At 59.5% G+C, this 26626-nt stretch overlaps 1 protein-coding gene across 15 annotated transcripts; it reads left to right on the plus strand.

Moving 5' to 3' along the window:
* The first annotated feature begins 336 nt into the window (after positions 1 to 336).
* Positions 337 to 17444, plus strand: LOC112582593 (ladinin-1). Of its 15 annotated transcripts, none has more exons than XM_044943337.2 (21): positions 338 to 459; positions 7732 to 7845; positions 9089 to 9161; positions 9246 to 9383; positions 9647 to 9733; positions 9966 to 10046; positions 10255 to 10560; positions 11054 to 11161; positions 11455 to 11498; positions 12473 to 12545; positions 12630 to 12767; positions 13031 to 13117; positions 13339 to 13419; positions 13629 to 13934; positions 14428 to 14535; positions 14829 to 14872; positions 15848 to 15920; positions 16005 to 16142; positions 16406 to 16492; positions 16725 to 16805; positions 16956 to 17444. In XM_044943337.2, the coding sequence occupies exons 1-21, from the start codon at positions 422 to 424 to the stop codon at positions 16959 to 16961; spliced, it is 2211 nt and encodes a 736-aa protein (XP_044799272.2). In that variant the 5' UTR covers positions 338 to 421; the 3' UTR covers positions 16962 to 17444. The 15 variants fall into 15 exon arrangements, with proteins under 15 accessions (XP_044799276.2, XP_044799279.2, XP_044799281.2 ...); XM_044943339.2 differs by having other exon boundaries at positions 13632 to 13934; XM_044943338.2 differs by having other exon boundaries at positions 10258 to 10560.
* The last annotated feature ends 9182 nt before the right edge of the window (positions 17445 to 26626 follow it).

Here is a 26626-nt window from a genome sequence, read left to right on the forward strand (position 1 = left end):
CCCATGGTCGAACCGGTCGGCGGGCGGAGAGCGGGCTTGACCCGGGACACCCCACTCCCGGTGGTGCACTCCACTCCCTGTCGGGCACCCGCGGGAGGGGGCGGCCCGGCGGGCTGATTAGACAGGATCCAAGCAGGAAGTCTTGGTCCCCACCCTGGGCGGGCGCCTCACCGCGCGCGGCCTGGGCGCCTGTCCGCAGGTCCATCCGTCTGTCTGTCCCTTGGTGCGGCAACCCGGGAGGCCAGGGTCGGGACCGGGGAGGCTCTGTCCGCGACGACCCCACCCGCAGGCCGATCTGAGGCTGCAGGCGGCGCAGCTGTGAGCTCGCAGCCCAAGATAAGCGGCCAGGTGAGCCTAACCCGCGCCGCAGGAGGGGCGCGGGGCGGCGCGGAGCCGACGGGACGCGCGGCGGTCTGGCGGCATGTCAGTTAGCAGGAAGAGCTGGGCCACTCTGTCCAGGTGAGCCTGGGTCCTGACTGCTCCGGGGGCCACAGGGTCGGGGCCACACCGTACAGCCCCCGGGGTTCTGGCCCTCCTTACTCTTTGCGGACGCAGGACCGAGCAGGCTGTCTGCGGAGGGCCGTCCAGGCCGGAGAGGCCGCTCTGGGGGTTGGGGAGACGTTCAGGAGGTAAACGGCCAAGTCTCAGCTTCTGAGCCGCCCCTGACCGCTTGTCTTTCTCTGAAGAGTCTGAGAGGCCCCTCCCGGGAGGAGGCGGCCACACTGCCTCGCAGGGTCAGTGAGTAGGCCGAGCGGGTAAGGGACCTCCCAGGGATAAGGCTCAGGCTCTGGGCGCAGCGTTTTGGGGTAATGTCAGGGCTGAGAAACCTCTCTTGGCACTCTCCCTCTCTGTGCTTCAGTCTTCACTCACGAATAGGGCCTTCAAGGGGTCCAGGGACTGGGTGTCTAGTCTTTGTCTGCTAGACATCTAGGCAGGGTCAGAGAAGCCTGGGTGGTGGGGGAGGGGGGGGTATCCAGGAGGCAGCACCCTCATGTGATTGGTGACACCTGAACTCCTCTTGGAGTTCAGATGCTCCCAAGAGCATCTCCTTACCCTCCTCATGCCACCCCCAGAAGACTGAGGCCCATGTAGTGGATAGGCAGGAGCTGGGTGGGTCCCTACTCCTTGACCCGAAGGCTCTAGCTGGTAGAAATTGGCCCCAGGTGGGCGTTTGTGTGGTGAGGCCAGGCTGCCTCTGCAGGTGTGGGCAGACCCTCCCATCCGGACCTTGACCCTCCCCTCCCCCCCACCATCCAAGGATCCCAAGCTCCAGGGACCCCCCCATGGCAGTACCTCCCCCACCAGGGCTGGGGTCCCCCTGGACTCTGTCCTCACTTCTCTGCAGCAGAGGCCTGTGAGGTCTGGAGAGGGGAGGATACGCCCCAAGAAAGGAGGTGCTCAGTGCTCTGGATGGGGGGCCCAGCATCTCAGAGGCCAGTCGCACCCAGGGAGGGTCTGTGCAGAGGGTGGGGCTGGCTGTCAAGGTCTTGGACTCTGCATGTGGGTCTGATGTGGGAGTGTCTGTGTTTCTAGGTGGGCCCTGTCTGTGTTTGGGTGTATGTGCACATGCACGTGTGGGCCTTGTGTAGTGCAGAGAAGTCTGGGTGGGTGGGAGGTTCTGACATTGCCTTTGGCGTTTGCGTCTGCTCAGATGTCCACTGAGGATGACGGTGCAGGGTCTGGTCTTCGCTGGCCCTCTGCTCAGAGGCCCTGGGCTCCTGTGGGTGCAGGGGTGGGCTTGAGTGCTCTGGGGAAGCTGCCCTGCCTCCCCAGGGTCCTGAGCTGCTGCAGCTGTTGCCAATGCTTGCCCAGGAGGCAGCTGGAGGCAGGACCCTCCGCCTCCCGGGAACAAGCCCCAGCTGGCAGAGGGAAGGGCTGTGAGTCACTGTCAACCGAGCTTCCCAGGAGAGGGTTGGGGGCATTGAGGAGGGTGTGAGGAGTGTGGCTCCAGGCAGGGCCCAGGTGGGCAGCAGAGAGCCAGTGGGCCGCCCATCCTTGGCGCCAGTTTAAAATGCCCAGCCCTGGATGGTGGGTCGGGTGCCCAGGACAGAGCGGTGAGGGGTTAGTCATTTCCCCGCCTGGCCTCCTGCAGCCCTGCCACCTCCCAAGCCTCCTGGTTCTCCCTGGCACCTCTCCCTAGACTGTCAGGGCTGGAGGGGACCTCACTGACCACTGACAGTGGCCCCTCACATGGGGAGGCCAGCTCCCCTCGGGCAGCACACTGGCCCTGGGTCACAGGGCCTGGTGTCAGGCCTGCACCCGCTCTTCGCCTCCCAAGGTCTGCACGTCCTGGCCTTTGAGCCTGGGCCTCCACAGAATGCGCTGGGGCAGCCTCTGTGCCCTCCCCTGCTAACCCTTCCTAGGCAGCTGAGCCCTGACCTGACACACAGCAGATTTCTGTGTGCAATTCCCTTAGGAAGGAAGGGTTCTGCTGGTCAACCTGCCCACAGGGATACCCCTGCCCTCAGCTGCTGACCATGGGCAGGGCAGACTCAGAAAGAAGGGCCTGGGGGAGGGAGCTAAACTGGCTCTCCCCTGCACAGTGGGCAGGGAGTTTCCCGAACCATAGAAGAGAACAGGAGATCCCTTTCTCTAAGGATGGAGCATGGGTGCTGGAAGGCCTGCCTGAAGCAAAGAGGGCTGCATGTCCAAGTGCCGGCTAGGTAGTGAGGGCAGCAGGGGCGGCTGCTGGGGCTTCAGCTGGTGGCCATGGCTGGGAACCCCCGGGTGTTGGCATGCAATGACCCTGGTGCTCTAAGGGACAAGCTGTTGGCCGCTGGGTCTCCCCAAACCTACTTCCCCAGTCTTCACTGGAGCTCAAGCCGGCCTGGGGAGTCCCAGGCACCCCACTCCCTCTGAATGCTCAGCTCCTGGGCTCCTGAGAAGGTGGAGCCTCCCTGGGTGTCCTTCCTGGCACTGGGGCTTGTGGTTTACAGGCTGCCCTGGCTGGGAACTTCAGCTCCTCCTTTTACTGGCCATCCTGCCTTATGTACCTTGTTGATCCTGTGAGCCTTGGAAGCCTCATCTGCAGAATGGAGGTGCCCCCACCCCCGCATTCCTCAAGGTTGTGGGGGCCTCTTGTCAGTGGCACTTGTGAGCATCCGGTGCTGTCTAGGCACATGTCAGAGCACTCACTGATTCCTTTGTTTATTGGTTTACTGGTCACTGAATTCACCAAACACATGTGCTTCTGAGTGCTGAGCACTGCACTGGGCCCTTTGTTGTTCAGTCCCTCAGTCATGTCTTTGAAACCCCATGGACCACAGCAGGCCAAGCTTCCCTGTCCATCACCAACTCCCGGAGCTTACTCAATCTCATGTCCATTGAGTCAGTAATGCCATCCAACCATCTCATCCTCTGTCATTTCCTTCTCCTCCTGCCTTCAATCTTTCCCAGCACCCAGATATTTTTCATTAAGTTGGCTCTTCCCATCAGGTGGACAAAGTATTAGAGCTTCAGCTTCAACATTGCCCCTTCCAATGAATATTCAGGGTTGATTCCCTTCAGGATGGACTGGTTTGATTTCCTTGCTGTCCAAGAAACTCTCAAGAGTCTTCTCCAGCACCATATTTCAAAGGCAGCAATTTTTTGATGCTCAGCCTTCTTTATGGTCCAACTCTCACATCCATACATGACTACTGGAAAAGTCATAACTTTGACTATATGGACCTTCATTAGCAAAGTAGTGTCTTTGTTTTTCAATGCACTATCTAGGTTTGTTATAGCTTTCCTTCTAAGGAGCAAGCATCTTTTAATTTCTTGGCTGCAGTCACCATCCACAGTAATTTTGGAGCCCAAGAAAATAAAATCTGTCACTCCTTCCACCTTTTCCCCATCTATTTGCCATGAAGTGATGGGACTGTATGCCGTGATTTTAGTTTTTTGAATGTTGAGTTTTAAGCCAGTTTTTCACTCTCCTCTTTCATCCTCATCAAGAGGCTCTTTAGTTCCTCTTCACTTTCTGCCATAAGGATGGTATCATCTGCATATCTGAGGTTGTTGATATTTCTCCTGGCAATCTTGATTCCAGCTCGGGATTCATCCAGCTGAATTTTGCATGATGTAGTCTGCATATAAGTTATAAGGGTGATAATATACAGCCTTGTTGTACTCCTTTCCCAATTTTGAACCAGTCCATTGTTCAATGTCCAGTTCTGTTGCTTCCTGACCTGCATCCAGATTTCTCAGGAGGCAGGTAACGTGGTCTGGTATTCCCATCTCCTAAAGAATTTTCCACAGTTTGTTGTGATCCACACAGTCAAAGGCTTTAGCATAGTCAATGAAGCAGAAGTAGATGTTTTTCTGGAATTCCCTTTCTTTCTCTATGATCCAGCAGATGTTGGCAATTTGATCTCTGGTTCCTCTGACTTTTCTAAACCCAGTTTTGCAATCTGGAAGTTCACAGTTCACATCCTGTTGAAGCCTAACTTGAAGGATTTTGAGCATAACCTTAGCAGCATGTGGAATGAATGCAATTGTCCAGAAGTTTGAACATTCTTTGGCACTGCCCTGGGCCTTTGGGTACCATATTCCTGGGGCTTCACCCGCCCCCCTGGGAGCCTGACCTCCACCCCTCTTGTCCTTCTCTCCCTTTCCTTCTCTTAAGAGGGTTAGCTCTTTGGTGGAGATAACATTTCTGTTGGGCTGGGGGGTGTGGTTGGGGGTTAGCACATCACCGAGGTGAGCAGTGGGGTCTTGGTGTACAGCTAGGGATCACTCCAGAACGCCTGGGCTGACACCCTCTGGGCAAAAAGCTGCCTGGGGTGAGTCACTTCCCCGAGACTAGGCTCCAACAGATCACACGCTGTCTGACCCAGGTTTCACCGACCAACCAGCAGCTCCCCTGAAGGCTGAGTGGCCTGCATGGGAACAGGCTTGCTCAGGCCCAAGGAATCCTGGGTGTTCCATCCCTACCTGGCCACAGGTGTGCAGGGGAGTCCCGGGTCTGTGGGCCAGTCTCCCTGAGGGGGGTGGACTCTCATCTCTGCAGCGCATGGCTGACCCCAAACAGTGGACTTGAGGGAGGGTCCACAGGGGGAAGGCTGACCATCTGGACCCAGGGGAAGCCACGTGCAGGGGGTCTTTCTCACCTGGATGAGGGCATTGGGGCCTGGTTGGAGGGGCTGTGGGTTCCTGTGGAGTGAGTGATGGCAGAGGCCTGGAGTGGTCCAGTTTCCACCCCATGATCAAGGCTGTGGTGCCTGGGCTTGAGCCCTTCCCACCCACTTGGGGGGAGTCAAGCCCTGACAGGCAGGGGCACTGAGGTCTGCACCACTAGCGAGCCTGACAGCCAGGTGTGGGCAGATGCCTAGGGTTTGCCGACCCTTTGTGCTCCCACATGTCAGGCAAAGATCTGGTGACCCCACGAGGAGGAGCGCCCTGCCCCTCGTACCTGGTGCCACGTTTGGTGGCACACATGTTCTGGGCACCATGGTGGATGTGCTCTGTCCCATGGCCTTTTCTCTCCCCATGGGACAAGCTCTCCACACTTTGTTTGCAAATTTCTGATACTGCTTCTTGTTAACCTTTCTCAGATGCTGGGCGTCACCAGCTCCTCCTACTGGAGACCCCTAGTTGTCTCTTGTCTAGTCGGGCTCTTTCTAAGGGTCTGGGAGCCTCTTTGTCCAGCACTGCCCTGGTGGGCCCCTTCCTGCACATCCCCTTCCTGTGGTCCACCAGGCTGGCTCCCCCATCCTCCATCGAGTGAGTGTCTCCTCACCCTTCACGTCCCCCCCCCCACCACTGCTGCAGACATCTCACTGAACCCCTCCCTCCCTGATGGCCCCCAGCCTTCTAAAAGCACCACCAGGAGCTGCTCAAGCCCACTTTCCATCATTTTTCTCATTGCCTTGCTGGCCCCCCATCCCCATCCAGCCCCCCAGCAAACCCAGTGGACTCTGCCTTCAAATTGTGTCCCGAATCCATCACTTAAGTCTCCTAGTGACTCCCCACACACAGAGTGAACCCACATCTCCCTTGGTCCCCAAGCACCCGCTCTGGCACCCCTTCTGCTAAGTTCAGCATCCCCCTGCCCACTGCCGCACATCCCAGCTCTGCCAGCACACCCGGCTCCTCGAAGCTCTGTCCCCTCCAGCACTGCCGCCCCTTGTCTTTGGTCCTTCCTGTCCATTTGTTCACGAGCGGGGAGCCCTGGAACCCACTTGTGTGCAGACCCTGCTCAAAAAACATGAGTTTACTAAACACCAGGTCAGCGAACATGATGCTGGGCCTGAACAAAGAGGTCAGGGTGATGGTGTGGCTCCTGCCCCTTTTAGGGAGGAGGTCTGGGGAGGTACAGAGAAGTGACCCCTCTTAGGTGGGAGGATCAAGCAGGCTGTCTGACCTGGCCCTGCAGAAGTCTCCCCAGGGTCTGGGGGCTCTTTCCTTTAGGAAGCTTCTTAGGTTTATATGTCATTCAGTTGATAAAATTTGTGGGTTTCCCCCAGGTAACGTGTCTGCTCCTCCTGTGATACTTCTTCCGTGGTTGCATGTGAAGCTCTGTAGAGGCAGGCGAGGCCATGGTAGGAATAGGGCAGTGGAGAGGCTGGGGAACAGGTTTGGGTGCTCACCAGGTGGGAGCCTTACTACCCTGCAGTGATGCTGGGAGGCGAGAGGACTGCCTTCCCCGGACCCTTCTGATCGGGGCCAGATAGTGCTGGATGGTACCTCTGATCCACATGGCCTGGAGCTTCCCCTGCGGCCTCTGGGGAAACTCAGCCTCCCTCCCCGTGGGCCCAGCCTCTGGCCTCCAGGCTGTCCTGTCCTCCCTCTGAAGTCCAGCCCTTTCCCTCCCGGTGCAGAGCAGGGCTCACTTCCCTTTCTCAGTATTTTGCCGGTGGATCTGTGACCCCACAGTTCCCAGTGGGAGGCTGGCCCAGCTCGGTTCCTCCGAGATTCTTTGCTCTTTGGCTAGAATGGGGGTGGGCCACTGGGGGGAGGTAGGTGCGTGGGCAGGTGGGTGAGGATGACTTGTGGGAGGCTGGGGCAGGGTGCTGTAGGGACATGGGGCTGGAGGCGGGATGGTGGAAGGTGGGGTCCGGGGGGTGGCTATGAGGGGGACTGGTATGAGGGTGACTATGGTTCTGAGAGTGACTATGAATGACTGTGAGTGACTATGGCTGGGAGAGTGACCAGGGGCCAGAGGCAGGCTGTGCCCCTCACTCCCACCCATGGGAAGGCTGGTTTTCAGAGGTGAAGGAGGCTGACGGAGTGCCTAGGCAGTGAGCGAAGCAATGCTGGGTTCCCCTTTGGGGATGGCTGGTTCATCTGGGATCTCTGTCTGGGGGCTGGGACATCCCGGGGGAGCTGGGGAGCTGGGATGTTTCTCAGTAACTGTTCATCTTAGAGCTTCAGATCAAAGCCGGGCTCTGCCAGGTTCACCTGCTGCCTTCGGGCCGAGCAGTGACCATCCTGCCACGTCCCTGGGCGCCCAGGCAGGGTGGACCCCCATTCCAGTGGGAGTTCAGGGTTGCCCAGGCGGGGTGGACCCCCATTCCAGTGGGGGTGCGGGGGCACCCAGGTAGGTGGATCCCCATTCCAGTGGGGGTGCGGGGGTGCCCAGGCAGGTGGACTCCCATTGCAGTGGGGTTGCAGGACACCCAGGCAAGTAGACCCCCGTTCCAGTGCAGGTGAAGGGTGAAGTCCAGCCTGCCACTCCCCTCCCCTTGATGTCGGCCATGGGGACACTCTGGACGTCACCCTGAGGCTCCGCTGACCCTCCGTACCCCCCAGCCTCACCCGGCAGTCGACCCTGGAGGATGAGGAGGAACAGGAGCGAGAACACCAGTGGCAACACCAGAACCTGAGCTTCACCACAGACGACAAGGACACACCAGACCCCAAGAGGTGTGGGTGGGAGGCAGGACCCCAGTGAGGATGGACTAGCTGCCCCTGCCTGGGGAGTGGGATGACCTTCTGCGGTCCCCACCCTAGTCAGGACAGCAGTCAGGACCAGCGTGGGTGAGCTGGGCCGCTCTTCCTGGGCATTTTATAAGCATAGTTCATCCTTCCATGCTCCTGAGAGGGTGCCAACCCACCTCTCGGGTGGGTGCATGGCTCGTGCACCAGGGGCAATGCCTGGGGGTCGTCAGGCCCTGGGCTTACCATGCCCCTTCAGCCCAGCCCCCTCCTGCTAGTGGACCCCTGTGGTCTCTGATGGGAAGGAGGTGCTGCTGGTCTGACCACCAGCCCCGAGGCTGAGCACCCCTACATGCCTATCCACGAGGATGGGGTCCACTCGGGGGATGCATCTCCTCTCACCTCCAAACAAGCCCAGTTCACAGATCTGGCAGGAGGCTCAGCCAGCAAGTGAACTCACCGGAGCCACGGGCGGGTGGGTGGAGGCACAGGAGGGGCCCCTCTGCTGCAGGCCATTTGGGGCAGCCTTGTGTGCAGCTCCCCAGCTCCTGGAGAGGGGTCCATGGGGCATTCAGCCTGCACCGCACCCACGTGGCCACAAAGGCATGAAGGCCTGGGCACCACTCCCGGCTCCCCTGCCCATTGCCGTGTGACTTGGGCCAGCTCCCTGCCTGTCTTTGCTCCTCATCTGTAAGTGGCAGGGCCTGACACAGGAGAGGTGTTTGTTGAACATGGAGTGGTTGCACCTTACAGGCATGAGGTGGGGAGAGCTATGCAGGCTGGTCTGGATGGAGGGTCGCAAGTGGAGGGGCTTGGAGCGGAGTCCACATGGAGGCCAGCTAGCCAGCACAGCAGCAGGGGACCAGGGTGGGGCCAACAGGTTCAGGAGGGCATCAGACCCAGGTCATGAGCCTTTCATGCTGTCTGTGCCTGAGGGCAGGATGGGGTTGACCTGCGATGGGGGTCCTGGGGGCCAGGGGGTGGAAGGTGGAGAGAGGGGAGCAGTGTCTGAGGTGGGACTGACTCCATGAGGCAGGGACAGCAGCTGATTCTGGACTGGCGGGTCCTGCCGAATGAACTGTGTCTCGGGAGGATATGGAGCCCCCACAGTCTGTATACGGAGGCCACATTCTCTTTGCAAGAGTGAGGTGGAGCACAGGGGCAGGCGCAGTGTCCCGTGGGTGGGCAGGGCTTCAGCTGCTTTCTCTCACCCTGTCTTCCTGCCCTGCAGCACCAGCATGAGGCTCCCAGCCAGCTCAGTCAAATTAGGCCCAAAGCTGGAGCAATATCTCTCGGCCATACAGGTGAGTGGGCCGGTCCCTGGAGTGTGCTAGACGTGCCAGGGGACTCACCCTCCAGGGTCAGCGGCCTGTGCTCCCTGCTCCCAGAGATCAGAGTCCATCAAGGGTGCAAACGCATCCCACACTGAGTTCCTTGAGGCTCCCGTGGATGTTGCCAGCAAGCGCCACCTCTTTGAGAAAGAGCTGGTGGGCCAGAACCGAGAGGGTCCAGCTGCCAGCTGCAAGGTGAGTGGCTCTGGCCCGCCAGGAGTCTGCAGGCCGCTGAGGCTGGGGTCTGCAAAGCTGGAGCCTGGGCACTGCAGGACAGCTCCATGCTTTCCTGCGTGCATCTGGCAGACAAAAGGGCCCAGCCATACCTGTCGCTGGGCCCCCAGCTCAGCTGTGCACACAGCTCTGGGGAAGGGTCCCATGGCCTGGTCATGTAGATGTGGTGAGGGAGGCCCTCTGGAGATGCCAGCCCGGCCCCAAGGTAGGAGCTCTCTTCTCAGGAGAACTTGCAGCTCTCAGGGGTGGTGAAGTCGCGGCTCAACCTGTGGATCAGCAGGATCCAGGAGTCAGCACAGCAGGGCCCACAGGTACCTTGTGTACCCATCTGGCCCCTCTGTATCCCTGCAGGCCTCTCATAGTGGGATGACCCATCAGGGGAGGGACAGCCCTGAGTGCAGTGGAGATGATCTGCACGCGGGATGGCCGTGTGCAAGCCTGAGGGTCAGAGAGCAGAGGGGGAGGGCCTGGGGTCCTCCCCCAGGAAGGGGTGGGCCGGGGGCTCTGCAGCAGCCTGAGCCTGGTCTCTGTCCCGGAACCCAGAACCAGGAGACACAGAGGGAATTGGCAGCTGGCAGAAAGCCCCAGTGGAGGAAGAAGCCAGAGGCCCCGCTGGGTGCCGAGGTGAGCGGGGGCCCAGGGGTCAGGGCAGCTGTCCCTGGAGAACGTGGGCTGGAAGGCACCCACTCCTAACTGCAGGCCTGGCAGGGGGGGCCTGGCGGGCAGGGCACATGCGGGCTCCTAGAAGCCTACTGCTGCAGGGAAGACACTTGAGCCAGAAGCAAGCCTGGACCCTGAGACCCCCAGCCCCAGTAAATGCTCCATGTCCCAGAAGATCTCTGTGCTGGAGGAGAGAGCTGTCTCAGGAAAGAGGGAAGTTCCAGACAAAGCCAGCGACTCGGAGAAGAGACTGGTGTCTGAGAAAGCCACCGTCTTCGAGAAGACCCCAGTCCCCGAGATACAGCCAGCCCCACGCAGGGCCATGGCCCCATTGAGGCCCCAGGACTGGGAGCACTCAGCCTCAGCAGAGTGCCCATCCAGCCCCGGGGAGCAGCGGGGCACTGGGCCTGAGAAGGAGCCTGAGTCTTCGGCGGGGCCTCTGCCCCGGGATGGCGGCCTCCCGCCTGTCACTCTGCAGGTGCGCAGTGCCCCACGCCTCCCTGTCCTCCCGGCATCTCTGGAGGCCTCCCCATCCTCCTGGCATCTCTGGTGGCCTCCCTGTCTCCTGTCCTCGCATCTGCTGTCCTCCTGGCATCTCTGGCTGCCTGCCTTTCTCCTGTCCTCCCACTTCCAGGCTGGCCCCACCTGTGTCTCCCCTCCCTGCCTGCTCTGCTGCCCGCAGGACAGGGGACTGGGCTGGGATCTCACCTGGTACCCACACCACACTCTCATCCCAGGCCCAGACTCCAGGAATGCCTCAGATGCTTCTGGAAGGCCCTCCCCGCCCCGCCCCTAGAAGCCCTATCCACTGGCCTGGCCCTGGGCCTGTGGCTGCACCCCCACAGCCGAGGCAGCAGGCAGGGGCAGAGGACTGGCCTGCTGCCACTGCCCCGCAGCTGCTAGGGTGAGCCAGGCCTGCGGAGCTCCAGGCTGCCCGTCCTCCTGCATAACTTGCCCCCTGCTCCGTCCAGGTGAGGACTCGCAGCATGGAGGCTGAAGCCAAGGCCCCCTCGCCGACACGGGCCTTGCCCACCTTCAGCAGCACCCTGCAATGCTCCAGCCCCTGCACCATCCCCAGGGTGAGCCTAGCTGTTGTGGGCCCCTCCCTGCAGGGCTCGGGGCAGTGGAGAGGCAGGCAGGAGGCACCCTGGGAAGATCTGGGGGTGTCAAGGGGGACTGTTGACCTGGCTTGATGGGAGGGGCCATGCCCCAGGCCCGAGGTGGGCCTTTCATGGGGGTGTGGCTGGGGTCTGTGTAGAGGGGAGTGCTGGGGAGAACCTAGGGTGGGCTGTGTTCTGAGAGCCAAGTCCTCCCTTGTGAAGGCCATGGCTGCCATGGACCCCGCTCACTGGCACCTTCCTTCTCTTTCCAGATGAGCCCCCCTAGAGACAGCTCAGAGGTGGCCTTAACTCACAGGTCAGGGCCTGGGGGCCACGGGGCTCATCTGACGTGGGGCTGAGGCCTGAGGTGCAGCAAGGGGAGGGTCCAGCTGCCTGGGGGGGGGGGGTTGCGGGGGGGGGAAGGGCAGTCCTGAGCCACGGGGTGCCGGGCGGGGCGAGTGGGTGCGCTGGGGTCCTTTGAGTCAAGCACTGGGATTCATGCACGCACGCTGCACCGTCTGCCCCGAGACTGTCCCTGAGGCCAGTGGTCGTGGGCGAGGCTGGGGGACGTGGGGCACACAGTGGATGAGGGAGTTGCTGCCCTCACTTCAGAGTGAGACGTGCAGGAACCACGGGGCATGGAGGATCCAGGGGTTTAGGATGGGAACCGAGGGCTGGAGCCCCTTGCAGTCAGGGGAGCTCAGCCTGTAAGAGTGGGGTGAGGGCAAAAGATGGCGAGCGTCAGGGGGTGTGAGGTGGGGAGAGTTCTGTGAGACAGCAGGGCGACGGCAGGGGGCGGAGGGCATCAGGGGACGTGAGGTGGGGAGAGCTCTGCAGGCAGCTCTGGACAGAGGGTCGGCGAGCAGAGGGGCTTGGAGCGGAGTCCACATGGAGGCCAGCCGCCAAGCGTGGCAGCATGGGGACCAGGGTGGGGTCGCCAGGTTCAGGGGGTATCAGACCCAGGTCACGAGCCTTTCATGCTGCCTGTGCCTGAGGGCAGGATGGGGTTGATCTGGATAAGGGAGCCTGGGGCCCGGGGGTGGAAGGTAGAGGGAGGGGAGCAGCATCTGAGGTGGGACTGACTCCACAGGGCACGGACAGCAGCTGATCCTGGTCTGGGGGGTTCTGCCAAATGGACCGTGTCTCAGGAGGACAGGGAGCCCCCACCGTCTGTATACAGAGGCCGCATTCTCTTTGCCAGAGTGAGGTGGGACACAGGGGCAGGCCCAGTGTCCCGTGGGTGGGCAGGGCCTCACCTGCTTTGTCTCGCCCTGTCTTCCTGCCCTGCAGCACCAGCATGAGGCTCCCAGCCAGCTCGGTCAAATTAGGCCCGAAGCTGGAGCAATACCTCTTGGCCATACAGGTGAGTGGGCCAGTCCCTGGAGTGTGCTGGGCGTGCCAGAGGCCTCACCCTCCAGGGTCAGCGGCCTGTGCTCCCTGCTTCCAGAGATCAGAGTCTGTCAAGTGTGCAAACCCATTCCGCACTGACTTCCTTGGGGCTCCTGTGGATGTCACCAGCATGCACCACGTCTTCGAGAAGAAGCTGGTGGGCCAGAGCCGAGAGGGCCCAGCCTCCAGGCGCAAGGTGAGTGGCTCTGGCCGACCAGGCGTCTGCAGGCCGCTGAGGATGGGGTGTGCAGAGCTGGAGCCTGGGCACTGCGGGATAGCTCCATGCTTTTCTGCATCCATCTGGCAGACTGGAGGGCCCAGACATGCCTGTCTCTGAGCCCCCAGCCCAACTGTGCACACAGCTCTTGGGGGGAGTCCGGTGGCCAAGCCATGTAGATGTGGTGAGGGAGGCCCTCTGGAGATGCCAGCCCAGATCCATGGTGGGAGCTCTCTTCTCAGGAGAACTTGCAGCTCTCAGGGGTGGTGAAGTCACAGCTCAACCTGTGTATCAGCAGGATCCAGGAGTCAGCACAGCAGGGCCCACAGGTACCCTGTGCACCCTTCTGGCCCCAGTCTACCTGCAGGCCTCTCATACCCGTCAGGGGAGGGACAGCCCTGAGTGCAGTGGAGATGATCTGCACGCGGGATGGCCGTGTGCAAGCCTGAGGGTCAGAGAGCAGAGGGGGAGGGCCTGGGGTCCTCCCCCAGGAAGGGGTGGGCCGGGGGCTCTGCAGCAGCCTGAGCCTGGTCTCTGTCCCGGAACCCAGAACCAGGAGACACAGAGGGAATTGGCAGCTGGCAGAAAGCCCCAGTGGAGGAAGAAGACAGAGGCCCCGCTGGGTGCCAAGGTGAGTGGGGGCCCAGGGGTTGGAGCTGCTGTCCCTGGAGAACGTGGGCTGGCAGGCACCCACTCCTCCACTGAAGGCCTGGCAGGGGGGGCCTGGTGGGCAGGGCACATGCGGGCTCCTAGAAGCCTACTGCTGCAGGGAAGACACTTGAGCCAGAAGCAAGCCTGGACCCTGAGACCCCCAGCCCCAGTAAATGCTCCATGTCCCAGAAGATCTCTGTGCTGGAGGAGAGAGCTGTCTCAGGAAAGAGGGAAGTTCCAGACAAAGCCAGCGACTCGGAGAAGAGACTGGTGTCTGAGAAAGCCACCGTCTTTGAGAAGACCCCAGTCCCTGAGATACAGCCAGCCCCAGGCAGGGCCATGGCCCCATTGAGGCCCCAGGACTGGGAGCACTCAGCCTCAGCAGAGTGCCCATCCAGCCCCGGGGAGCAGCGGGGCACTGGGCCTGAGAAGGAGCCTGAGTCTTCGGCGGGGCCTCTGCCCCGGGATGGCGGCCTCCCGCCTGTCACTCTGCAGGTGCGCAGTGCCCCACACCTCCCTGTCCTCCCGGCATCTCTGGAGGCCTCCCCATCCTCCTGGCATCTCTGGTGGCCTCCCTGTCTCCTGTCCTCGCATCTGCTGTCCTCCTGGCATCTCTGGCTGCCTGCCTTTCTCCTGTCCTCCCACTTCCAGGCCGGCCCCACCTGTGTCTCCCTTCCCTGCCTGCTCTGCTGCCCGCAGGACAGGGGACTGGGCTGGGATCTCACCTGGTACCCACACCACACTCTCATCCCAGGCCCAGACTCCAGGAATGCCTCAGATGCTTCTGGAAGGCCCTCCCCTCCCCGCCCCTAGAAGCCCTATCCACTGGCCTGGCCCTGGGCCTGTGGCTGCACCCCCACAGCCGAGGCAGCAGGCAGGGGCAGAGGACTGGCCTGCTGCCACTGCCCCGCAGCTGCTAGGGTGAGCCAGGCCTGCGGAGCTCCAGGCTGCCCGTCCTCCTGCATAACTTGCCCCCTGCTCCGTCCAGGTGAGGACTCGCAGCATGGAGGCTGAAGCCAAGGCCCCCTCGCCGACACGGGCCTTGCCCACCTTCAGCAGCACCCTGCAATGCTCCAGCCCCTGCACCATCCCCAGGGTGAGCCTAGCTGTTGTGGGCCCCTCCCTGCAGGGCTCGGGGCAGTGGAGAGGCAGGCAGGAGGCACCCTGGGAAGATCTGGGGGTGTCAAGGGGGACTGTTGACCTGGCTTGATGGGAGGGGCCATGCCCCAGGCCCGAGGTGGGCCTTTCATGGGGGTGTGGCTGGGGTCTGTGTAGAGGGGAGTGCTGGGGAGAACCTAGGGTGGGCTGTGTTCTGAGAGCCAAGTCCTCCCTTGTGAAGGCCATGGCTGCCATGGACCCCGCTCACTGGCACCTTCCTTCTCTTTCCAGATGAGCCCCCCTAGAGACAGCTCAGAGGTGGCCTTAACTCACAGGTCAGGGCCTGGGGGCCACGGGGCTCATCTGACGTGGGGCTGAGGCCTGAGGTGCAGCAAGGGGAGGGTCCAGCTGCCTGGGGGGCTCGGTTGCGGGGGGGTGGTAAGGGCAGTCCTGAGCCACGGGGTGCCGGGCGGGGCGAGTGGGTGCGCTGGGGTCCTTTGAGTCAAGCACTGGGATTCATGCACGCATGCTGCACTGTCTGCCCCGAGACTGTCCCTGAGGCCAGCGGTCGTGGGCGAGGCTGGGGGACGTGGGGCACACAGTGGATGAGGGAGTTGCTGCCCTCACTTCAGAGTGAGACGTGCAGGAACCACGGGGCATGGAGGATCCAGGGGTTCAGGATGGGAACCGAGGGCTGGAGCCCCTTGCAGTCAGGGGAGCTCAGCCTGTAAGAGTGGGGTGAGGGCAAAAGATGGCGAGCGTCAGGGGGTGTGAGGTGGGGAGAGTTCTGTGAGACAGCAGGGCGATGGCAGGGGGCGGAGGGCATCAGGGGACGTGAGGTGGGGAGAGCTCTGCAGGCAGCTCTGGACAGAGGGTCGGCGAGCAGAGGGGCTTGGAGCGGAGTCCACATGGAGGCCAGCCGCCAAGCGTGGCAGCATGGGGACCAGGGTGGGGGCGCCAGGTTCAGGGGGTATCAGACCCAGGTCACGAGCCTTTCATGCTGCCTGTGCCTGAGGGCAGGATGGGGTTGATCTGGATAAGGGAGTCTGGGGCCCGGGGGTGGAAGGTAGAGGGAGGGGAGCAGCGTCTGAGGCGGGACTGACTCCACAGGGCACGGACAGCAGCTGATCCTGGTCTGGGGGGTTCTGCCAAATGGACCGTGTCTCAGGAGGACAGGGAGCCCCCACCGTCTGTATACAGAGGCCGCATTCTCTTTGCCAGAGTGAGGTGGGACACAGGGGCAGGCCCAGTGTCCCGTGGGTGGGCAGGGCCTCACCTGCTTTGTCTCGCCCTGTCTTCCTGCCCTGCAGTACCAGCATGAGGCTCCCAGCCAGCTCGGTCAAATTAGGCCCGAAGCTGGAGCAATACCTCTTGGCCATACAGGTGAGTGGGCCAGTCCCTGGAGTGTGCTGGGCGTGCCAGAGGCCTCACCCTCCAGGGTCAGCGGCCTGTGCTCCCTGCTTCCAGAGATCAGAGTCTGTCAAGTGTGCAAACCCATTCCGCACTGACTTCCTTGGGGCTCCTGTGGATGTCACCAGCATGCGCCACCTCTTCGAGAAGGAGCTGGTGGGCCAGAGCCGAGAGGGTCCAGCTGCCGGCTGCAAGGTGAGTGGCTCTGGCTTGCCAGGCGTCTGCAGGCCGCTGAGGCTGGGGTGTGCAGAACTGGAGCCTGGGCACTGCGGGACAGCTCCGTGCTTTTCTGCGTCCATCTGGCAGACTGGAGGGCCCGGACATGCCTGTCTCTGAGCCCCCAGCCCAGCTGTGCACACAGCTCTTGGGGAGGGTCCAGTGGCCTGGGCCATTTGTTGTGGTGAGGGGGCCCCTCTGGAGATGCCAGCCCAGCCCCATGGTGGGAGCTCTCTTCTCAGGAGAACTTGCAGCTCTCAGGGGTGGTGAAGTCGCGGCTCAACCTGTGGATCAGCAGGACCCAGGAGTCAGCACAGCAGGGCCCACAGGTACCGTGCGTGCCCCTCTGGCCCTGGTCTCCTTGCAGGCCTCTCTTAATGGGATGACCCATCAGGGAAGGGACAGCCCCGAGCACAGTGAAGATGCTCTGCACGTGGGATGGCCATGGGGAATCCTGTGGGTCAGAGGGCGGAAGGAGGAAGGCCTGGGGTCCTTCCCCAGGAAGGGGTGGGCCAGGGGGCTCTGCAGCAGCCTGAGCCCGGTCTCTGTCCTGATGCCCAGAACCAGGAGATGCAGAGGGAGTCGGCAGCTGGCAGGAGGCCCCAGTGGAGGAAGAAGCCAGAGCCCCCACTGGGTCCCAAGGTGAGTGGGGGCCCAGGGGCTGGGGCGGCTGTCCCTGGAGAATCGGGCCAGCCGGTGCCCAGTCCTCCCTGAAGGCCTGGGCTCTGCCCAGCATGGGGGTACTGGGGAAATGGGGGCATCCCCTTGTCCTAACCGCCCTTTGTCCCACAGGTGTGAGGAGCCAGTCCCAGGCCAGCAGCCATGCTGGTCGCCTCTCCCACTCGCTTTCCACACTGGATACGGGAGGACGCTGGCCAGCATCCTCCCCGCCCCTCTGGGGCAGGCGTGCCCCCTGGCTTGGCTGGCATCTTTCCCGCACCCCTGTTGGGGCAGGCATGCCCCGTGCCTTGTTCAGATGCGGGCACTGCACATCTGCACAGAGCCTCACCACCCTGTCCACACGGATTCCTGCTCTTCCTCCTCCTCCTCCATCCGGTGGCACCAGTGTCTCTGTGCACCTCTCCCAGGCTGGCCCCCACCATCCTTGTGCCACCTGCCAGGTTGGAGGAGCCGTGCTGACCCCTCCCATGCCCTGCCTTGCTCCCCTTCACGCCCCACCTGCTGCCCTGGCCAAGCCGTCCTGTGCCCCCTCCCCACACTCAAGAAAGAGCAGATAAACTCATTCACTCTCAGGTGTGACCAATAATAGCTTTAAAATCACTCTTTTCAGAAGCTTTGCTTTTCAGTGGAGACTAAACAGCGTGGGGATGATGTTTTGGCTGTGGGGGCCCGAGGGGGGCAAGCATTTGTCTGCCAGCATCCTCTGTGGCCACAGCCCAACACACTTGCCCCCAAATGCAGTTCTCTGCTCCCCTGCCCTCCTGGACCAGAGGGGACGCTAAGCTGTGTGTAGACCAAGGAGCCAGAGCCAGCCTGGTGCCATCAGCCCTGCGTGCTGTGTGTGGCTGAGGGGTGTGGGGGGGGGGCGGGGGTGTACGTGTGTGTGCACACAATTGTGTGTGTGGTCCACACGTTTTCTCATCACTAGACTTACGTTAGAACCCTGCTCTCAGGTGCCTGCTTGGGTTTCTCTGGAGTCAGTGACACCCCATACCTCCTTTGCTCCAGCCCTGCTGTGGGCCTGGTCCTGCGGGAGGCTCCTGTCCCACGTACAGCGGCCAGGGATGGAAGGGCCTTGGGGCCCCACCTGTGAGCCCAGACTCACCTGCCTCCAGCAGGGGGTCTTGTATGGCCGGCCCCATGCCCGCCCGGAGCTGGGGGCAGCGGGACCCGGAGGCCCTGGCCAACCATCCCCACCCACCACCACATGTGTAACCTCGGAGTTCCCGGGAGGAGCCAGGAGGGCTGGGCTGGGCACCCCCAGAGAGGCAGGCCACGCTCTGTGCTGCCCCACCAGAAACTCAGCAAGCGGACGAGAGGTGCTGAGCGCTTGCTTGCTACACTCAGGAAGGTCCTGGTGGGTGGGTTTGCCCAGCACAGCAGAGCCATCCCTCCAGCATGGGGGTCCGAGAGTGGCCCGAGGGGTTTGGCCCACCTGGCCCTGGGGTCTGGGCGTCTGGTGCTGCTGCCCCCCGGGGGGAGCCCTCAGTGCCCATCGGGGCTGCCTGGGCAGGGTGCAGAGGGCAGCACCACACCACCCACCCTCTTGAACTCACTCATCTACACATGAAGGCCCTGCACTCACCCTTCTGGGGGCGGGGGTCGCACACCCAGGGCGACCTCAGGGTGACGTGTGAGGACAGCACACAGCCTGGGCGCCCACCTGACTTCACCCACCTCCCATGCCAGGTCTCCTGTGGGTCCTCAGGGCTGTGGGAACCATCTCTGTTCTCGTCCCTCCTCTGCTGTAAGCTCAGGGAGGTGACTTCACCTCGTGTGCAAGGGCAGGGCGTCCAGGGCAGGCCAGCTGTGGCGGCTGCAAGGACGGCCACCTGTGCTCTGAGTCAGTCCATCCTGCCTTAGGATGGTCCCTGGAGGCCACACACAGTCAGGCCATGGATGCCTGGAAACTGCCAGGCTTTTCCTGTGGGGCCTCAGGTGCCAGAGCCCTCTCCCAGGCATCCACGGAAGCAAATTCTGTCCCATTTGAAGGACTTTTGAGCTTACAAGGTACCCACTGAAGTAGGTCGAGTTAAGGGAAGGTGTAGGAAAAGTGGTTCCTAAATTGCAGGAGATTTTGGGCCAGGACAAAAGCCCGGCTGGGCCCCCGGGAGCCAGACCAGGAGAGGGGGTGGCAGCCTGGCTGCTCACTGTCCCCCGGTGCCGGCTGCTGGCTCCTGGCTTCAGCCGGTCCCACCCCAGATCTACTGGTGTGGGAAGGGCCACTGAGCCTGGAGAAGGCGACTCAGGCCACTGGGCTCAGAGGCCCCCGGGGACCGTGGAATGACAGCCTCAGCTGAGACGGGGCCAGATCGATAGCAGAGCAGGTGAAGAGTGTGTGACGGACGGGGCCTGGGGCTCCCCAGGCAGCGATGTTGAGGGGCGGGCGGGACATGGGTCAGGCGAGGGGGGAAGCAGGGAGAGGCTATCCTTGCCCATGGAGAGGAGTGTGCATCACCCACAGGCGGCCCTTGGCAGGGCCAGGGCTCAGGGCCCAGGAGGAGTTGGGCAGGACGGGGGCCCTGAGAATTCAGAGAGCAGGCCTCCCCTAGGTTTGCTTCCTCTTCTTTGTCCTGTCCCGGGCCCTTCCATGACCCAGGCACTGTGCTGGAGGCCGCAGACACAGGCGTGCAAGCAAATGCGAGGCCCCTGTTGCTGGCCACTTGGACATTGTAAGTGGGTTTGCTGCTGCTGCTGCTGCTGCTAGGTCACTTCAGTCGTGTCCGACTCTGTGCTTATATGGCCTGGAGTACATGTTCCCTTAGCCCTGTCCCTGGCACCTGCCAAACTAGCAGCCAACACTCCCACTCCCTCTGCCCCTGCCACCTCCAGCGTGACTCCTGCACACATTTCTCCCAGCCCCGGGCCGTGGGCCTGCTTAAAGCCTGTCCAGCCCCTGCCCTCTCCCAGACCCCATGAGGCAGAGCAGACAGCACAACGGGTCCATTGGCAGCTCCTGTTCTGGGTAAGACTGGGGCAGGCTTTAAGAGCAGAGGGGTGCCCTGTAGTCTGGGCCCTCTGTCCCAAGTCGCAGTGTCCACTCTGACTGGGTGTCGGAGCTGGGAGGGGCCCCCTTCCCTCCGGAGCTTTATCTCAGAGATAAATCACTGAGCCTAGTTTAACTGATCCTCAGCCTGAGGCTGGAGACTTGGGTCTGAATCACAGACCTCCCACTGAAGGCGTGGGGTGGGTGGAAGGTCTTGGGTGAATAGCTGTCCCTCCCTGGGTCTGTTTCCTCGTTTGTAGGATGGAGAGATAATTACCAGGCCTTTAAATGAAATGATGTTCCGACCCTCAGGGACCCCCATCCTGGCACCTCCTCCCTCCAGGCAGGGAGCCCCTGCCCCCATCCTGGCACCTCCTCCCTGGGGAGCAGAGCCAGGCCATGGGTGCCCACTCCAGTCAGAACAGTCCTCGTGGCCACATTCTCCTCCCTGGGGTTCAGAAGCTGTCAGAACTGCTGAGAAAGGCCGCCCACCAAAGGCAGCCAGGGGACCAGGGACCCCAGAGGCCCTTCCAGGCAGATGCAGGGATGGGTCCCACCCTGGACAGGGCGCGGGCTGAGTGGTGTGGAGAGACCCGATTCCTGGGGAGGGGATTCTGACTCCCTGGGTGAGGGTGTTAACCCGGAGTCCAGTGCCCCCATCCCACTCTCCTGGGGAGAGTGCCTGCTGGAGCTCTGCAGGGAGAACCACTCCCTCCTGAAGGAACACGGGGGGCGGGCGCCTGGAGATGGGCGTTTGAGGCTCATTCTTGTCCTGGTGCAGCTGGGAGGCCTGACCTCCCGAATTCCTCCTCTTTACCCTGGGACTTGAGGCAGGAGAGGAATCTGGGAGGATCGCGTTGCCCTGGTCCAGCTCTGAGGGTGGGCCAACAGCTGCAGTCAGGTCCAGCTGCCTGCCGGGCACAGGGCTGAGAGTGGGGCCTCCGCTCTTCTGTTTCATGGATAGGTTAACGAAGGCACAGAGAGGTTAAGTGACTCAGCTAAGGTCATACAACAAAGCTGGGTATTAAACCTGGGCCTTTGACAGCATGGCCAGTGTTCTTTCTGCCTTCTATGGTTTCTGCTTTATTCCCCAAGAAAGGTGACCCTGGCCTTTTGGCTGTGATAGCGACCTGCTAGAAAGGACGGGTGGGGGCTTGGCATGGGCCTTCTGGCCCCTCTCCTAACTGGAGGTCCCCCTGGCCCCCCGCCTTCCTGGCACCAGTGCCTAGACACGATCTCAGATGCATGCTATGGGCTAGAAGCCCTCCCCTACCCCAACCTGCCTCTTGAGCAGCTCTATTTTTAGGAGCTGTGCTTGCAGGAGTAGAGGGGCTCGCAGAGCCATGTGGTGGCTGAGAGCCGGCAGGAGGGCAGGCCACAGAGGAGAGAGTGTGATAGCCACACCCCAGGCTGGCCAACCCCCTCCCTGGAGGCCTCCCTGCACCCCAGGGTGACAGACTCCTCCCGGGGCTCAGGCCCCTGGCCTGACTGCTCCCTTGGGGCTCCGAGCAGTGCTGACCTGTCAGTCCTCACCCACCCTCGGCTGTCCCCCTGCCGCTCTTCCCCCAGGCCCCATTTGGAGACTCTTTGGGATGAGTACCCCCACCCAGGGGAGCCAGCTTCAGTCCAAAGCACCCTGTTGCCAGCCCCACCCTGCCTGCCCCACTGTAGGTCTGTTTGCTCTGACCCAGCAGGGCTGGATGACTGGGAGCAGGCTCAGAAGAGTCACCAGCCTGAGGCTGCCGCCTGAGGCAGTCTCCCCTGGGGGCTGCGGGCAGGGCTCCTTCAGCACCTCTTAGCCACAAAGTGGCTGCCTTGTGGCGGACACCATGCCACCTGCCAGAGCTGGGGCTCATGGCACGTCTGCAGACAGGTACCTGGGTGTGTCTCAGTCATGAGGGCGGGGTCTGGGGGACAGGTGAGTGGGCATCAGCACCCCATCCAGGGTGCTGTCACTGCGGCCTGAGTCACAGGTTGGTGGCCACAGCGCTGGGTGCAGCCTCCCTTCACCCCAGCCTTCCTCCCCTTGGAGAAGAGGAAACTGAGGCACAGGGGGCCAATGACCTTCCCACAGTCACACACATGGGGCCTGGAGCCTGTGTCCTGAGCCATGCCCGCCTCCCAGCCACCCCTCTGGCCTGTCCCTGTGCTCACAGTGACAGGACAGTAAGACGCTTCCCCATGCGGGACCCTGGGCTGCCTCCACACAGGTCTTGGGAGGGGGTGCTTCAGCCCCAGCTTCTGTTCCCAGTGCCACATGGGGGATACCCTGGAGAAGCTCCATGGAGCTGGGCTTTTCGTAGAGATGGTGGCTGTGAGAGATGAACAGACCCCACACCCACCCAGGGCCCCCAGGGAACCACCACACAGGCTGGGATGTGGGCATTCCCTCATCTGTGATTCTCCATGGATTCCCTGCTCAGCTTGCACTCCCCATGTGTGGTGTGTGTGGTGTGTGTCTGGGGTCTGGTGTGTCTGGTGTGTGTCTGCTGTGTGTGTGTGCCCATGTGTGAGGGTGAGCTCCCTTCCGTTTAGCCTTTGTGGATCTGGTATCTGGTGTGTGTCTGGTATTGTGTGTGTTGGTGTGTGTCTGGTGTGTGCTATGTGTGTGTGACCGTATGTGAGGGTGAGCCCCCAGCTGTTTACCTGTGTGTGTCTGTGCAGCCACCATCACAGTGGCCCTGGGCGGCTCTGGAGCTGCGTGTCCCCTGCGTTTCCCTCCAGCCTCCATAGGCCCTGAAGCCCTGCTCCATCCTCTGTGTTTGCCCCGTGGTGGCCCTGAGAGCTTTACAGACAGAACCACATGCAGCAGCCCCTCCGCGTGACCATGGGTCCTGAGTTTGGCCCCAGGCGTCGGCTGACCCTTCGGGTTCCTCCCTATCGCTGAGCCACTCCCTGGGCAGAGGCCTGGCTGCAGGAGACTTCAGAACCTGCAGCCTGGCCCTGCTGGGACGGCATCTCTGCATGACAGGGGCGCGGGCCTGGTGCAGCTGGTCCAGGGCTGGGGAATGGCAGGCTCAGCGCTTCCCACAGAAATGGATGGCTGGCCCTCTGCCCACCTGGACTGTCTCTCTATCTCTGTAGAGGGAAGAGGTGGCCATGTTGGACATGGAAGAGACGGTGGATGAGAATGAGTGAGTGCTGGGGTGCTGGGCAGGGGCTGCACCCGTCACTGACTCCACTAAAGCCTTTGAATTTGTGGATCACAACAAACTGTGGAAAAATCTTAAAGAGATGGGAATAGCGGACCACCTAACCTGTCTCCTGAGAAATCTGTATGCAGACAAGATGCAATAGTTGGAACCGGACATGGAACAACTGACTGGTTCCCAATTGGGAAAGGAGTATGTCAAGGCTATGTACTGTCACCCTGCTTATTGAGCTTATATGCAGAGCACATCATGCGAAATGATGGACCGGATGAAGCACAAGCTGGAATCAAGATTGCCAGGGGAAATATCAACAACCTCAGATATGCAGATGACACCACCCTTAAGGTAGAAGGAGAAGAGGAACTAAATAGACTCTTGATGAAAGTGAAAGAGGAGAGCGAAAAAAGCTGAAAAGGCTTAAAACTCAACATTCAAAAAATGAAGATCATGGCATTCAGTCCCATCATTTCTATGGCAAATAGAAGTGGAAACAATAGAAACAGTGAGAGACTTTATTTTTGGGGGCTCCAAAATCACTGCAGATGGTGACTGCAGCCATGAAATTAAAAGACGCTTCCTCCTTGGAAGAAAAGCTATAACCAACCTAGACAGCATATTAAAAAGCAGATACATTACTTGGCTGACAAAGGCCCGTCTAGTCACAGCTTTGGTTTTTCCAGTAGCCATGTATGGATGTGAGAGTTGGACCATAAAGAAGGCTAACAACCAAAGAATTGATGCTTCTGAACTATGGTGTTGCAGAATACCCTTGAGAGTCCCTTGGATTGCAAAGAGATCAAACCAGTCAATCCTAAAGGAAATCAGTCCTGAATATTCATTGGAAGAAATGATCCTGAAGCTCCAATATTCTGGCCACCTGATGTGAAGAACTGACTCATTTGAAAAGACCCTGATGCTGGGAAGGATTGAAGGCAGGAGGAAAAGGGGATGACAGAGGATGAGATGTTTGGATGGCATCACTGACTCAATGGACATGAGTTTGAGCAAGCTCTGGGAGTTGGTGATGAACAGGGAAGCCTGGCGTGCTGCAGTCCATGAGGTTGCAATGAGCCAGTCACAACTGAGTGACTGAAATGACTGAAGTGACTACACTGAACCTCTTCCATCTTGGAGGGAGCAGAGACTTGTCCTCACTGGAATAGATGCATTCTAGGTGTAGATCTGCCTTTCCTGCCCCACAGTGCTTCCTCCAGGAACTCTGTCCACAGAACCCATTTTCCAGCATCGTGGTACTTCCTGTAGCATTGCTTCTGATCAGTGGTTTTCATAGCATCTCTTCTTTGATGGCAAAGGGAATACAGCAATGTGCCCTTGGCTGTGGAATTAACTGGTTTTACCGAGGACGCCATCACCTAGAAACAACTGGGCAAATTTTGAAAGCTTACTGAGACAGTGTGACAGCTAATGAAGACTCAAGTGTGTCAGATGGGAATCAACATCCTGAAAGGGTGGGGTGCAATCTTAAAGGGTGTTGTACATGCTGTGAAGGATATAGTGCATATTTGAAGCATAATGGTGCTATCTTCCCCCAACAGCCAGAACATATGGGTCTTGTAATCAAGGGGTGGAAGCGGCTTGTTTCACTACTGAACCCACAACCCAGCTGTAGAATTTTTGCTTCCCATCCTGGCTTCCTTGAGCTCTGCTTCTTTAGAGATCTTGGTCCCCAAATGGGAGCTGCTCACCAGGGGATGCTCACATATGTCCAGGGCTCCAGGTGAACAATCCCAATCAGGGAGGCACTTTGCCAGACCTTCTAGAGAAGCAAAAACATGACTGATGTGTCTGTGAAGAATCCAGGAGAAGGACAACCCTCATAGGCCCCTGCATCTGGAAAATGCATTCTGGGTAGTACTGGAAGAGTTTTGATTCTGTCCAGTTTATACAACAAGAGAGACATCAGCTGTACATACTGATTTTTACTTATTTATTCATCTAAATGGAAAGAATAATCAGGGTCTTCAGGTCTGTAGAAAGAGAAAAACTTTTTCCAGCCCTCTGAAGCACTAGATACAATTAAAAAAAAAAATCCTTATTCTCTTGTCTTCATAAGTTATAGCACTAACTTAAAATAAACTTAATTTAAATTGAGCAGGGCTGCTGGTGAAAACAAAATTAATGTTAGTCCAGTTACTCCCTCATTTAGCCATCACTGGTGATTCTGCAAAGGTTATTACTATTTCTAAACTCAGCTTCTTTTTAAATATTCATTTATTTATTTGGCTGCACCGAGTTTTAGTTGTAACATGTGGGATCTAGTTCCTGGATCAGGGATTGAACCTGGGTTCCCTGAATTTGGAGCATGGAGTCTTAGCCACAGACCACCAGGGAAGTCCCCTCTACTTGTTTCTTGATAAAGGGCCCACCTGTGCTTTTAAAACATTGCTTGTTTTATCCATATTTTAATGCTGTAGTTAAGAACATGAACTCTGAAATCTGATGCTGGTGTTTGAATCCTGGCTCAGTTCCTTTCTGGCTATGTGATCCTGGGTAAGTCAATTAACCTCTCTGTACCTAAGTCCCCTGTCTATAAACTGAGGATGATAGCAGTGCCCATTTTGAGTGTTTGGAGCATTCATTATGATAACATAAGCAATATGTTACAATAGTGCTTGGCACATAGTAAGCAGTGAATAAATGTTAGCAGTTGCTATTGTTAATATTATAATTTGGCAATGCTTGCTCTAAGTTAGCGTGCCATAAATATAAACCATTTTATATCCCCTCTTTCTTTACAAACCTGCAGAACACCTGCTAAATGACTGTTATGGATTGAATTCTGTCCCTTGTTCACATCCCCTCCTCTCTGCCCTGAATTTTTCTGTTCAAGTTTTAACCCCCAGTGAGACTGTATTTGGAGATAGCACCTTTATGGAAGTGATTAAGGTTAAATGAGGTCACAAGAGTGTGGTCTAATCTGAGAGGCCTGGTGTCCTTAGAAGGGCCAGGCATTTCTGTCTCTCTACATGTACAAAGAAGACGGGCCATGTGGGGACACAGAGGAAAGGTGGCCGTTTACTAGCCTGGAACCAATCCCATTGACACCCTGATCTTGAACTTCCAGCCCCCAGCACTGTGGGAAATAAATGTCTGTTGTTTAAGCCCCTTAGGCTGTGGTATTTTGCCATGGCACCCTGAACAGACTAAGATGTTATGAAACGTTTTAACTCATATATTGAAGGAGAGACAAATGGGCAGTCCTAATGTAGGATGTCTGATGCCATCCTCAAATGCCATTTCTCCTGTGGGAAAAGCTTAACTCTACCATCTCCCATGGTGGTGCTGGGGTTGTCAGGAGGAGTCATATACCATTGGGACTACTGTCCATTGCTTCCCTCAATATAACTGTTTTCTACAGAATTAATTGAGGCTCCAGTCTGACTTCCAGCTATGTAGAGGTTAGTTATTGTCCGTGAGGAGCTCTTACTCTTACTTCTTTCCTCTTCCAACACAGATGATCTTGTAGGACTAAGAATCTGGTCCATTGAGTCACTGCTTCCCTGGTGGCTCAGACGGTAAAGAATCTGCCTGCAATGTGGGAGATCTGGGTTTGATCTCTGGGTTGGGAAGATCCCCTGGAGGAGGGCATGGCAACCCACTCCAGTACTCTTGCCCGGAGAATC

Source organism: Bubalus bubalis, chromosome 1 (assembly GCF_019923935.1).
Source record: "Bubalus bubalis isolate 160015118507 breed Murrah chromosome 1, NDDB_SH_1, whole genome shotgun sequence".
NCBI classification, from domain to species: domain Eukaryota; kingdom Metazoa; phylum Chordata; class Mammalia; order Artiodactyla; family Bovidae; genus Bubalus; species Bubalus bubalis.